The sequence below is a fragment of the Mugil cephalus genome, chromosome 13, assembly GCF_022458985.1.
Source record: "Mugil cephalus isolate CIBA_MC_2020 chromosome 13, CIBA_Mcephalus_1.1, whole genome shotgun sequence".
Taxonomy (NCBI): domain Eukaryota; kingdom Metazoa; phylum Chordata; class Actinopteri; order Mugiliformes; family Mugilidae; genus Mugil; species Mugil cephalus.
In genome coordinates, this window is record NC_061782.1 from 12,084,348 (window position 1) to 12,099,351 (window position 15,004).

The 15,004-nt window shown below is 41.7% G+C and overlaps 1 protein-coding gene across 2 annotated transcripts in view; it reads left to right on the top strand.

Annotated features, from left to right (window-relative positions):
• Positions 1 to 641: 641 nt before the first annotated feature.
• col21a1 (collagen, type XXI, alpha 1) overlaps positions 642 to 15,004 on the top strand; it is a 28,748-nt gene continuing 14,385 nt past the window's right edge. The window contains exons 1-8 of one of the 2 annotated variants that reach the window (XM_047603908.1): positions 642 to 662; positions 9,066 to 9,193; positions 9,336 to 9,896; positions 10,017 to 10,182; positions 10,271 to 10,499; positions 11,646 to 11,816; positions 13,388 to 13,465; positions 14,520 to 14,603. In XM_047603908.1, the coding sequence (XP_047459864.1) occupies positions 9,097 to 9,193; positions 9,336 to 9,896; positions 10,017 to 10,182; positions 10,271 to 10,499; positions 11,646 to 11,816; positions 13,388 to 13,465; positions 14,520 to 14,603 (1,386 nt within the window). In that variant the 5' untranslated portion in view covers positions 642 to 662; positions 9,066 to 9,096. Of the gene's footprint in view, positions 663 to 4,244; positions 4,406 to 9,065; positions 9,194 to 9,335; positions 9,897 to 10,016; positions 10,183 to 10,270; positions 10,500 to 11,645; positions 11,817 to 13,387; positions 13,466 to 14,519; positions 14,604 to 15,004 lie in introns of those variants that run through there. The other variant, XM_047603907.1, reaches the window with a different exon arrangement.

Here is a 15,004-nt window from a genome sequence, read left to right on the forward strand (position 1 = left end):
AAGTAACGTTTGCCATACATGCTAGCTCTGACCGGACGTTAAAAGGATGACGAGGAGTGATCGCAAAGATTCCATAACTACGCCAAAACCACAACATCAACAAACTTATCTGACAGCCCCCCAGGACGTAACTTAAGAAGTAACTTAAGGTATGACTTCATCAAAAAATACTGCATATACTAATATTACCGGACACTAAATGTGAAACACAACACCAGGTTTCAGTGCCTAGTAATGCAGCGGTCCATTTACTTCTCTTTTTCTTTGGCAGTCGGAGATATATTTTTACAGATATCTTTTCATATCTGTTCCTACAGTCACTCGCTCTTGCCCATTTTTAATTGAATTTTACAATTTGGACGCTTTTGAAGCCTATTATTCAAACTAACAAGGCTAATCTCCATTCCACTCATTCCGCTCAGTGTCCGTAACCACAGAGACTTCCGCTTGCTGTGACGTCACTTGCATACCCTCTGTTGAATTTCCTAAATAAATATTAATGGTTTCCCTACGTTTAGATTTTAGAGATGGGGGTGCTGTTGTAGACATTTAGACTACTACATGTAAAAGTCTCTGCATCTCCCCATGTGACAGGTTTGACACCTGCCCTTTCATTCCTTGCCTGCACGGACCATCCAGATGTAACCCCTGCTGTCAAATAGGTAGGAGTCTTTAAATTGCTTAAAGGGTATGAGGTATCCTGCTTGTCAACTGACATTAGCTGTGCAACGGACCGACGCCCCTGCACGGGTCATTTCCGTTCTTTGTGATCAATGTATTCTGGGAAAGTCTCTGGGAATGCTGCGGCCCAGAAAAGACCTAATGAGTTTAGAAAACTAATGACTGCTTTCCGCACGTCGAATCAGACGGAGCCACTTGCGAGAGACAGCATGTGGCTCTTCTCAGCATCTTTCCTGGCTCGGCCTCGGGTCCTCCGTGCGCAGGCCGTACGTTGTCATCATCCTCCACCCCTTTCTGTGAGTGCAGCATCATGTGTGCCATGCTGCACTGCTTTGTTCCACCAAAGGATGCTATGGTCACATCTGTCATGGAAACTATTAGTAATCCACAATTATTTTCCTTCTGGGCTCAATCGTTTGCATCAGACATGCTCACTATTTATCTCTGTGGCAAACCAGTCAAGTGATCATGATAAATACAGCTTAATGCATGTGAGCTGATTATAACGACCTAGTATAGTTGAGCTTCAAAGCGATGGCACCAAATCAGGTTATAATAGAGAGGTCTTATGTTGTCTTGGGCAGTTGTTTAAATGCCTCAGAGCAACTGCCAGACACGGAAGATCATAGCTGATATAGGACATAAACCAAACCTGTTTTTGTGTTTTATAGTAGTGAAATTGAGCAGAGTGATGCTGCTGTTGCTGCTGGTTCTCTATTTCATTAATTATACTGACTCAGCCTTTGTACCACACGCACACGTTTAAACACAATGCCAGAACGAGACGGGGCCAAATGGGCGGATCGCGTAAACTTTTTCTGGTTTCGACTTCTGCGTAAAATTTATTTAGTTTTTCATTCGCGGAAACCAGTTGCACATTTGTTTGAACTTCAAACTGATTCATGCCCTTCACTCCAAAGAAAAAAAAAAGTGCTCTGATAGTCATGATGGAAAAAGAGGGCGATACAGGAATCTCTTAAAAAGGACTTTACTCATTTTCTCTGAGGCTGTGGGTCGATATGATGGGAACCACTTGCAGTTGTAAGCAGTTAAATAGAAAACAGGTTTTTAATGATTTTCGAGCATCTTTCATCAGCCTTTCCCAAACTTGTTATGAAGAATAGTGAGGATTTTTGGCATCGTTCGAGTCTCTTAGCAGCAAATCTCTAAACAGGAGTTCGATTGTTAGTGCCAACTTGTAAACATTTCACATACGTTTTAATGCCGTGCATGTCAGAGAGGCGCAAGTTCACGTTCGTTTTTGGAAAGCACAAACTAACATCTTGCGCCATCATGGGTGGGAGGTGATGAAACAGAACAGAAAAAAAAATATCTGATGCTTCATAATTTGCAATAAAGAAGAGATTTGGGAGAACTGCTGCATTACAGAGTCAGGAAGTGGCTGTGAGAGAGGACATTTATTAAAGCCACTAATATTGCGTGGATGTTAAACTCAAGGCTTTGTTAGGATTTAATTTCATTTAATTTTTAATTTTTTCCCCCTTGCTCTGCTAAGAATGGACACAGGCCTTTAGTTATTTTGAAAATGCACAAGTTATGTAAGCAGATTATTCACCACAATTTAATACAATAAATCCTTAGTGACAGAATTGCAAGATTAAAACAACCTATTTACCCACATTAAATATTTTGCAGGTAATCACATCAGATCTGACCACATGATCATACTGATCAATGTCTCCGCATGTTGAGTGTATAAACACAGACTTTCTGCCCTCTGGTTTCCTTCATGTGCACCTCCTGTTGGTTATAAACCAGAGACCAGGGTCTACGGAGACGGAGGATTACTCAGCGCTGGAAAGTCTAGTCTCACCAGCAGGTCGGCCACTCCCAGGCTCCAGACACCAGCTCAGTATTTGCACGTGTGATCCACCAGAGTGTGCTGAGGCTCAGGGTCAACAAGGCCGTAGTCGGGAAAACGCGGCTGCTCTGAGCTTCAGACTGTCCATGAGGACATGAGACTGTCCATGAGGTTTGTGGTTCATCGCTGGGCTGTTTCGTTTACCCTGAACGTTATAATTTTACAAATATACACATCAGACTAACAGCAGAGTAATATATACATCATTGTGTTGCAGTTATACACCATTCATGCACAACATTATCAAAAGTTTCTCAGCAGTGAATTGACGTAAGATAGTCAGTGGTGTTGACTTCTCCGGTCAGTGGTCATAATGTTGTGGCTCACTGAAGCATGTGAAAGAGGCGGTCGTTACCATTTCAGTACTGGTTGACTTGGTCATGACTTAGTCAGTGATAGTAATAGAGCATGCTTTAATATTTAGTTGCATGGATTTATGGGGGCAGTAAAATAACCTTTTGTTGTTTTAATGAAGAAGTCGTCAATAATTGGACTCTTTTCCATCATTATATGAGCGACCATTGGCTGATTCATTCTCCACATGACGTCAGTTGATGAACAACAGGACACAGAGAAAAAAGTCAACCCTAGTTTTGTCAATTAAATGCTTTTTTTTTTGTGAAGCTGTAGCAGTAGGAAATGTTCAGTTGGAATTACGTAGCAGATATCTCTGAACCAATCTGACGTTCGCTGAGGATTTCTTTGGCAGCAGCTTAGACTATGTCACTACAGGCATCCAGTTCATAATAATACAGCTACGCCAATATTACAGTCATAACTGGTTCAGTTTAGATAGTGACTTAATCTGAGATTTTCAATTTAAAATATTTTACTATTGAAGTTGAGTAATTGAGGTTTAGATCAATCATCTTTTCTATCAATGACCTTAACATATACCTGACTCATGCTATGAAAGAATCTCTTAAGCTATACTGTTCAGTACATACCATCATGAGTCAAAGCCGCTATAAAACCGCTCTTGTATATCTTTATTTTTGTTTTTAAGTTCAGAAATTGATTATACAATAAAGGGCTCGTTACACTGTCAGTCTCTCAGGAGCCTTTAAGCGATCCTGGAAACAGTGAAGCCGTTGTTGGTTAACGCAGAGCAGGCGGTCCCTGAGTACAAACATGATAAAACTTGTTAGAGGGGATTAAAGTGAAACCTGTCTACTCTACAGATAGCTGCTTCAGGTCTGCTTTTCATATGACCTCCAGCTGTGCATGTGGTAGCTTTTCACACCTTGTTCATTGCAGACATAATCTGCTTGTCCCTTTGAGTGATGAAGGGAAATGACTGTGGAGGAATTCATACAGTGAGTAGTGTAATGCTCCGTTGAGCACTTCAGATCATGCAAAGGAATCAGCATGTGTGCCTTAGTTTTGTTGGAGTTTTATGCTGATCCTTTACTTGTCTCGCATCCAGAAAACCTCATGTTCTATGGTTGTGCCCCGAGCAAACCACTCACGATCCAAACCCTCAACACTTGGAAGGAGATTTTTGCTCATTACTATTATTTTCCTTTCAGACTGTCATAGATGGGCTGCCTGCTTCCCTATTTCATGCTCCCCTTATCTGCTTCTCTTTCCACCCATGGTAATTGAGGGTGGCTGTGGGCCAGTAAAAGTCCGGAGAGAGAGGGGGGCGGTGGGGAGGAAGAAGGACAGAAACACAGGAGACAGAGGGAGCTCCTGGAAAGGGCAGGCTTTCATTCAGTAGAGAAACATGTGCACTTCTCCCCACATCCAGTTTCTGTAAACCCAGAGCCGAGAACAGTATTGATCACTGGCTTTCAATGAGAGGATTAATGGGAATTCACACAAGGGCTTGGACGTTTACCGGTAACTTTTGACTTATTTTGTGTCATTTCAATGAAGGGACATGGTGTATTTCTAATATTTACAGATGCTGTTTTGCACTTGGGTCATGCATTCATGCATAAAGATCATCTTTTCAGGTTTATCGCTTAAGAAGCTTGCGACATTCTAGGGAGTCGGTTCTTGATCACTGAAGTGAACCTTTCGGCTTTTATTTAGGAATATTTAACAGATCTGTCTGCGCGTCTTATAATGTGCAAACATGTCATTGTTCAGTGTCTTAGACTCTGTGCTGCAGTTGCATACTGAAGACATTAGCTACGTTATCAGTCCCTTGTTTATTCTTCTACCACGAAAAGAATGAATGGAATCACCTCAGGATTTTTTTCCTGGCTATTTCACATCTCGTAAAAAAAAGATTTTTCTTTCTGCGCAGCTACATTCTTTCATATTGCATGTATTGTATCCATATTTTCTCCAGGTGTCCAGATTGCATGTTTATCAAGAGAAACAATCTGTCCAACTAGGAAATATCTCCACTCATCTGAAAGCGATAATCTTATCAGGAAAGATGTATGCTAATGTCTTACAAACCTTTATTGAACTGTTGGGATTAGCTGAACAGATTTCTACAGAGAACAACTGATAGGGTTTGGCTTTCCCTTGTTGCTAGAAGAATTTGGCAGTTAAATCAGTCCCCCCTGCTCTTGGCAACCACTGCTCATGCTGAACAGCAGTTGTTGTTTCTGGAATGGAACAACTTCCCTTTGCCAATTTTGTTGCAGATAACTATAACTTCAACAGTTCAAGTGAAGTTAAAGCCTGCGGCTATAGTACATGGACTGCAAGCACAAAACAAACAAACAAAATCTATTTCAGTAATTCGAAATGCACTATAAGGCTTCTTATGAAGAAAGAAAATCCAATTTATGACCTCCGTTTTGGCCATTAATATTTGTGTGATCACTCCCACCCAGAACATGCGAAATGCTATCTGGGGAAATGTGAGGAATCATTTGTCGAGCAGCTTCCTGAAAAGCATCTCCAGCTGGAGCCGTCACCAAAATAAGTTTTGCATAAAACGTTGGAAAGTTCAAAAAGTACTGCAACAATTGAGAGGCTGAACCCAGAACGAATGTCACGCGGTGGTTATATTTAGACAGTGCATACCAGCATAAGAGCTCTGCCAGTCAATCACTAAAACTAAGTCTTGGATCAACAAAGTGTCTCTTCTGGCCTAAATATCATAACTGGGGACGGTACTGACGAGAGATGGAAGCACACCTGTTGATTGCCACTAAATACGTGTCCATAATGACAATGGAATGGGTGCGTTCCAACCCTAAGCATGGACACATAGCGCCGCACGTGTAATGTTGCGTTTTTATTCCTGGATGGAAGGTTGATTCCCTTCATCACGACAACATGTGTTTGGTCACTCTCCACAGCTGGAATTTCACTGTCTGATGGTGCAAATGAATTCCATGTGGCTCGAGCAGAGGTGTAGAAGTTTGGGGAAAGTCAATGGAGGGGGAAGTCATCCTGGCTGGACGCTGTTAGTCAGGGGGTTTTCCAAAAATGTCCTCCAGCTCTCTAGTGGGGAAAAAGTCAGAAGTGAGAAACGTCTTGCACAACCGCGGCGGCCCAGAGCCTTCTTCGTCTGTGTCGCTTCAACGCAGAGTTTACACGGTGGAAAAATGCAGTCATTAAATTGTGTGACCCCTCTTTGGACGCCGACGAATTAAAGCATTTGTCGGGGCAGATGTTATGTCCTGGCCACCGTTTCACTGAGCTTCGTGTGTCACGATCAGATGTAGCTATGAGTCGAGTAGTCCTTCCCACAAGCCCTGCAACTTACTGTACGCCGTACGAAACATATCTGGTCCTCATTTGCAGCCGCTTCCTTTTAGGATATCAGCAGTTTCTTTCAGGCATTGGAAACTATTGTAAGAGATGATTTAATATCTGCTACAGACGCTACCAAGAGTTTGATTTCTGCCTGGTAACTCATTGTGTCAAATCTAAATATGACTGTTTTGGTATTTTTATCTGATTCTTAATAGCCCACTTTATCTCTTGTGAACAATGATTTTCCATTCGCTTATCTATTAACGTTTATCCTGTAGTGGGCTGCAGGGGGCTGGAACCCATCCCAGCTGTCACTGTGTGAGAGTCACACTGCAACACAGACAGGTCACCGGTCTATCACAAGGCAAACATAAAGAGACAAACTGCAAATTCACATTCGCATGCACACCTACTGCTAGTTTAGAATTACTAAATAACCTAACAAGCGCGTCTTGGTTAGGTGGGAGGAAGCCAGAGCACCCGGAGAATACCCACGCAGGCAGATGGAGAATCTCTGCACAGAAATGTCCCAGCCAGCCAGCAGATTCAAACCAGAACCTTCTTTCTGTGAGGCGACAGTGCTAACCAATTCAGCGCTGTAACACTGCATGTTGTTTCCAGATTGTTGTGCTCAGCTGTTGCATTTGTTCCTAATAAACTTCCAGTAAATACGGTGCAGAGTAGGTAACAAGCCATTGTTAGTTTTTGCTAACTGATTGTGTTATATATAGCATTTACCTTGACACTGTTTTATTACGATCTCATCCTCATGTTCCATGTGGATGTTGTGCAGGTGTAGAGCAGGGAGCCTGAGGGCTGTGCAAAGCGAAATCATGACGCAGTGAGATATAAAAAGATGGGGCAAAACATCAGCACAAGGAAGGTTGCTGTAGCAGATCTGGGAAAGTGATGAATAGGGGGAAAAAAGGAGAAGAAGAGCTGGAAGGAGATGAAACGTGTGGAAGCAAATCAAAAGAGATCTTGCATTTACAAACTGTTTAGCTAAGATTCTTCCCAAATGACTGCTTCCCATGTATTCAGACATTTTTGAAACATTTCACTTGGGCGTGAAACAATCTCACTCCGAGAACGGCACACCTGGTTGTGTAAGTGGGGCTTTACCAGCATGTGTCAGGCATCGGCTAAATTTATTTCATGAGCGGACGGGAAGGAAAGGTATTGCAACCGGTTTTATCCATGAGGGAGGAAAAGTGTAGGAGTGAAGCTTTTCTGGGCAGGCCCTCCGCCACTGGGCCAAAGGCGGGCAGATGTTGGCAAATGGCGGAAGATTTGAGGAAACAGCTGATAATCCCACAGGAAACACTGAGCACTGGTTTTAAGGCCGCTGTGGTCGGAGGAGTTGTTTATTTGGTGAAGCTGACAGTGCCATGTGAGGATGTGGTAGACGGGGCTTGAAAGGAAAATGCTTAGGTGTACCGAGGCTGTGCAGAGGGCTTGGAAAGATAGAGTGCGCCACATGGAGGATGGGTGCATGAGAGCTGTTACAGCATTGGTGGAATAAGTAAGTAAATCTGGCATTGCTGGAGAGTTGCACGGTGTCTGTGTCAGCAGTGGGAGTAAGAAGTGAAACAAAGACTGATGGGATTTGCATCTTACGGCCCCAATGAGAAAACCATGTCATATTCTAGGTAGGTGGCTAATGAGCACCGCTGCTTCTTCACAGGTTGTCAGCATCACATGATGTCCCGCAGGGTCGGTCTCCTGTTGCATTTTAGTACTTTTTTAAAAATAGCATGTCTCAGTGTGAATGCACATCCAGGCCTTTACAAGAAAAGTGAAAGTCAGAAGTCCCCTTAAGTGTAGTGCACTTTTACAACTATATTTGATGTTAAAGTTGCTCCAGTCAATATCTAAAATGATTTCTGTGTAATGTTGGAGCTGTTCGTAACGACGCCGCAGAAAGTGATCCCTCAACTCTGCAAAACCTCACTTCGGCGTTCTTGTTTCTATTTTCCGTCTACAGCTTTATTGTTTAGGTTCCGTGGTTATTACAGTCGGAGCAGGTCACTGGAGTGACTCTGACAAACACTTTGCTGCCTGCCAAGCACCAATCAACAGGCAGTAAAAGTTAGCAACCAACCAGTAAACATAAGGAAGTACTTAACAGTTTAAGAGACAAACATTTTTGTCATGCACTGGTGGACACCAAAACTGAGCTCAAACGCGATATCCACCAGGGGACTAGTAAGATTACACCAAATCCACTCCAAATGCTCTCTGTTGTAATAACTGTTAACACATTTGCCATGCTAGGCGATCAATTAGTTACTGTTAGTGCTGTACGTGTTCCATTCTGTCTTTTGTTTCTCAAATTATTTATTTGACAGCCTCGATTATTTTGACATTTGTCAGCCTTTTTTATTATTCTATCTATGCAGATTTCATATAAAAAAATCCATTCATCCAAAAAGCGCATTATCCTGTCTATTCTTTATTTCACTTGGACCTTAACCTCAGCACAGTGTCGACCGTATCGTTTACCGTGATGCTCCAAGACAGCGTTCATGTGCACACTTGTGGCAGTGTCCGTCATGGACAGGATTCTGCAAACTATACAGCCGAGTTGATGAGAACTGAAGAAATCCCTGCTGAAAAAACAAATATAAACTGTACGGATTATAGCATTAAATTAATCAACAAGGATTTTTACTTTAGATTCACCCAATCAACGTGAACTCATTGCACAAATGCTGCTAATTTCCAAGGGTAATTTCTGTCAAGGTCAGAATAACACAGGGATCACATGTCACGTACGCTTCGCGTTGCCCCTTTCCTTTCCCATGCTGGACAAAACATGTTTTCTCTTTCCCTGTAGGTGCACAATTGGAACTTGGTGTTGCTGCATAATGGGCTACAAAGCGACATCCATGCGTTGTGTCTTAAGATGCCTGTGCTTCGTGCTTCTCCATTGGTTTGGTGCAGCTCAAGATGACGACATAAGAAGTAAGAACATCTTCTCCTTGTTGTCCATACATTAAAAACAAGTGATTTCACGCCATGTAAATGCATTGTCACAAATGAACTGCTTCAAGCTAGATGTGATTATTGAAACCAATACTAATTGTCTATTCTCTGCGTGCACCAGGTTGTAGGACCGCGCCGTGTGATCTGGTCTTCATTCTAGACGGCTCATGGAGTGTTGAAGACGTCAACTTTGAAATAGTGAAGCGATGGCTTGTGAACATAACGACAAGCTTCAACATTGGACAGAAGTTTACCCAGGTTGGAGTAGTCCAGTACAGCGATGACCCCGTTTTAGAAATACCTCTGGGGAAGTACTCCTCCAACAAGGCCCTCATCAAGGCGATGGAGTCCATCGAGTACATGGGGGGAAACACAAGGACAGGGACAGCCATCAAGTTTGCTACAGACAAACTGTTTGGCCTCTCTGAGCGCGGCCCAGCTGGTGTTTCCAGAATTGCTGTTGTCCTCACAGATGGGAAGTCTCAAGATGAGGTTCTAAAAGCAGCCGAGGCAGCAAGGAAAAAAGGAGTAATTCTGTTCGCGATCGGTGTCGGGTCAGAGACAGAGGAGGCCGAGCTGAAGGACATTGCAAACAAGCCATTTTCTACTTATGTCTTCTCGGTTGAGGACTATCGAGCCATTTCCAGGATTATACAGGTCATTCGACAGAAACTGTGTGAAGGCAAGTAACTGCTCTGGTTAATGTAATGCGGTCAAATATTATTTCCATGACAGTGTCAGTGATATCTCAGAGCGCTCTTGAGTGTCTGTGTTTCTATTTTACTTTCGTTGTCTGTTACAGAGACGGTCTGTCCAGCCAGAATTCCTGTAGATTCCCGCGATGAGAAGGGCTTCGATATCCTCCTCCATTTAAATTTGGCTAAAAAAGCTAAGAAGACACAAGGGGCTTTTTACGGCACCAAGGCCTATGAAGTGACGCCTCGTGTCGACTTGAGTGAAGCTACACGGTAATCACATGTATTTTTATTTTATCGAAATCACCGCTGGCGCATTCACAAGTTGACTTTTCTTTGCTTTTTTGATTTGGTAATTCAGGACCCTTTTCCCTGATGGCCTGCCTCCATCGTACGTTTTCGTGGCCACGCTGAGGTACAAAGGATCGGTGGCAATAGAGGAGTGGGACCTGTGGAGAATACAGTCCCGAGATGGGAAACCCCAGATGGCCGTGACTCTAAATGGCGCGGACCGCACCGTCATGTTCACCACAACCAGCGAGGACCCGAGTGGAACCCAGACTGTCACATTTTCGCAGCAGACAGCTAAGGTCAAACAACATTCATTTCCTGTATCTGCATCACATGGTTTTCACCACTGCCCCACCTCTCTAGGAGACTAATGGCAGAGTCTTTGGATGGATTCTCTGAAAATCTGCAACATAGACTTTTCTTTGAAAAATAATAATGAAAATAAAAACAGTGCCAGATCTAGCTATTTTCATATTTTCCAAAAAGTATTTCGGAATTACTTTTCATATTCCACGCTCAGAATTTTACGCAATGGTTAAAATCTGCAAAACTATGTCACAATATATAGTGTTATATATTAGATTTTTTCTTGTTTTCGGAAAAAGGTTCAAATATGACTTAGACCATTGTGGTTAACGACATCTAACCTAGCATCAGCTGACGTTTGAAACACAGAAACTAACTCAGAATGCAAATAATGTCTCTTAGTTGTATCAAAAGCTCATGGAAATATACAGTTTTCATTCATCAACACAATGTTGACTTCAGTCAATGCCTACTAGTGTTAGAGAACCTTTTTTTGAATAGTTCTAAAAGTTAACTCTACCGATTTTGCAAATTAACATCAGTTAACTTTCCAAAAAAGTCCACCGTGTGAAAACAGCTGCTGAATGTCTCCTGATAACCCTGGTTACTGTATGTCATTGGAGTTGTCTCCGCTTTGGCATTTGGAGAAACAGTTGTGTGTTTTTAAAACATAAAGTCTTCATTATGATATGTGATCATTTTTGAAATACGAGGATGTTTACAAAGTGGAGAGGACCACACAGAGAGAGACGCTGGTGAATTCCATCAATGGACATGTAAGATCCTGCATTTTCTGCAGTTTGACCTACACTTGAAACTAAAAGTTATGATATCTTGGCTTTTATGCTGAATTACTGGAGCATACCATTGAATTTTATGCTGCAACTTGTCCAGGAGAAATGGGAACACACATGGAGTCTTTCCGTGTAGTCTTCAAATTCTCAGACAAAGTAGTCTGTCCACTCTAGTGAATTAATAGGATGCATTCATAGGATGCATTGCATTGAAGGTCACTCCTCTAATTTGCCCAGTTGGTTACTGTGTGAGCTCTCGCTTCCTGCTTCCACGTCTCTTTCACAATACCAGGATGTAAACGAGTGTTAATGACTACTTTCCCTTCCTTTCTTTGACAAATTTAGCTGTTTGATGAGAAATGGCACCAGCTACGGCTGCTGGTCACCGAGGAGGACGTTACGCTTTACGTTGATGACCTGGAAATTGAAACCTTATCACTGGAGCCCTCTCTTGGCATCTTCATCAATGGAAAAACCCAAGTAGGAAAATACGTCAGAAAGGAAACAACAGTGCCAGTAAGTCTGTCAGCATCACACCCTATTATCAAGCAATACATGTTGATTAAATCCCAGCAGACTAATCATCTATCTAATATCAATCTGACGATAGAAAGTGGGCACAGTTTGTTTAATGAGGAGTTAAGCAAACTCTACACTGATCACACAGGGCCACATCGTTTATTGCTGCCCCCTAAGAGATGTGTTTAACTCTGAGGATAATAAATCCCTGGCAAAAATGAGGTCTTTTGTCCACTAGGCCTTATTAATAGTATGTTTTATTTGTCTCGATTGCCATAATTTGCGCTAAAAATGCCGTAATTGTAATAAATCATAATGGTGCTGTGTTGCAATTTGCTCTGCAGACGGTTATATGGTGGGAAGTTTCTTAAAAGCAAATCTATCCCTGTAAACGCAGTTTAACATTTTAATGCAAAGATAATTATATGGAAAAAGAAGAATTGCTGCTTTTTTGCACAGAACTTGCTTTTATTCTTCATACTCAATGTGCTGTAACTCTTGTTTTTATTATGAAACAATAGCACAAACTGGCCTTTTAAAAACCCACATGTGAGCTATTAAAAAGGACTGGCATGTTGCTATTGCAGCCATAATGATGGCCAATGGAATATAATACATGTAAAATACATTTAAATCAAGTAATGCAGAGATTTCTAACCTAAATCCTTTGATATAACTAGATGGTATGTAGATTATGACATATGAAGCAAATATACTTTATGCACCGTGAGAAACGTTTTAATATTTGGAAATGATCTGCAGCAACGTAATTTCTGAATCTCCCATGCCAGCTAGCATGTACACACACTATTATAGCTGCGAACGCAATATGAATATGAACCACCGGTTGGCAGTAAATGTTACAGTGTGTGCTGATCCAGCGTTACATGCTTCATGAAGTCTTAAGCCATTTAACAAAGGGAATGCACTTATGCAAGTATCATTTTTGAAGAAACATGCTTTTAACTGGAAACACATTTCGGTAACTGAGCCCCTAAAACCGCACCATGATTGGACCATGCAACGCTAAATGACATTACCCATAGAAAAAGAGACATCAGATCCAGACGTTGTTATCGTGATTAAACCTGTATTTGGGTTCAAACTCAGACAGTCGGTGTTTTCATGAACGTAACTGTTGTTTAGGTCTTTGTCTCCAATCATGCAGTCCTGCTAATGTTTTCATGACGTCGGAAATAATGCAAATCATGTGTGAGGATCATCTTTCTGCGCACATGGTAGCTGAAGCACAAGAGCTCATAGGACGTTCCGGAGCCATTTCTCAACCAGCGTCAACAAAATGTCAGATAATGGAATATTAGGGATACACTTCCAAGCTATGAGGGAGGTCTGGCAACATGTAGCTGGCTGCGCAATGTCCAATGAGGGTACTTGTCTTTCCTTTAGCAGTTAAACGATGGCAGTTTCAATTCATTAGTGGCAAAGCACTGGTAAATCTGAAATAGATGTTGCAAAATTACCCCCTTGTTCTAATTTGTTTGCTTGTTTTGGAGGCATCAGCAGCTGACGTTTCCTTTTTTTTTCTTCTTTTTTTTGTCGGTGTTCAGTTTGAAATTCAGAAGCTGCGCATCTACTGCGACCCTGAGCAGAATACGCGAGAGACTGCGTGCGAAATACCTGGAGTTGTGAGTACAAAGATTTCTTTTTTATGTCCAGAAGACAACTTGCTTTCACCTCGTCCAACAACATCTGCTTCTGCTTTGACACGCAGCCCAGTCGTTTCATCATCATTTCAGCACACACCCAGAAATGGATGACGTGAAACGGTGCTCTGTTGCTTTATTTTTCACCAGGAGTGAGAAGTCTATAGTCAGCGTATTACTTTTAAGTCACATCTGTTAGTGCATAGCCTAATTTGCTGGCTCCGCTACAGACATGTGGCTCCGCTACAAACATGTTGCGCTCAGTATAGATTGTTATTTCCTGCTGGCTGTGAGCATGTTTGTGAAGCAGTGGGTCACTGTTGTGCTGGCGTGGAAATCCCTGTACCCACAAAGTGAGCGCCAAAGTACTGTTTTCAATACGAAGTTGTTAGATGAAAATATCAAAAGAGACAACGCGAGAAGCCAAAAATGACAAACTTTTGCCAACAATCGATCCGTCTCCCCTCGTTCTGTGTGTGATTTACTTACTAATTAATTTATAATTCGACTTTTGAGCAGAGGAGCAGATGCTTTTTCTGGACAAAAAACACAACATAGCTTAAACTGTCAGATTTAAAAAGAGAAAGACCAGACTCCTTTTATAAGATATCGACAATATATCTTATTGTTTTATTGCATTTATATATAGTATATATGAATAATGCATGTGCTCATATGTTAGTATTGAATAATTTAATTAGTTACGTAGACGAACATGGGGCCCTAGCTGAACATTAAGTCAATTAATCACAAACTACTTTGAATGTTGATAAATTAGACATAGATGAGGTATTTAGAATAAAATAAATTGCATGTTCCAGCTTTTTGGGGTTTTTCCTCCTTTTGTGCTGATATTATTGTGATTTATATGTAACATTTTAAGCTGTTTTTTTAAGGAATCTATTAAGAAAATAACAATTTAGCACAATGAAAATAAGATTCCCATTACAAGGGGAGAAATATAAGTCAGTGGTTACATCAGAGCTCTACATGCTGTATATGTATTATGTGGAACTGATGTGCTTCTTCATTACAGTGCTCCAATAGCCCCGAATATGTGGAACCAACTCAAGAACCCTGTGTTTGTCCTCCTGGACCGCCTGGACTTCCGGGAATGAAGGTCAGTTTTCTTTTCCTCCTCTCATTCTTTGTCTGGCGTCACAATGTTTTTATTGAAACCAAAATGTACCTCTCAGACAAGGGTATTACACTACATCGAGTTTGTTCCTACTTCTGCACACAGCCCTCCTGTGTAGATCTCATCGAGTCCAGACAGCTTCTTAAATATTTACTTTAGACAGTGGTGAACGGATGAGATTAACTAAGTGGAAAAATAACTTAATCTTTAACTCCGTTAGCTTATGTGTAAACTCAGGAGTGACAGAGGGAATAAATGGCTTCTGTAACGAGACGGGGCTCAATGTTTCTCTCTCTCACACTCGTGCCAGATTTGAAGGTGCTGCGTTGCTGCACATAATTATATGATGAGAGCATGAGGTTGCACTTTAACCAGTAGGTCAA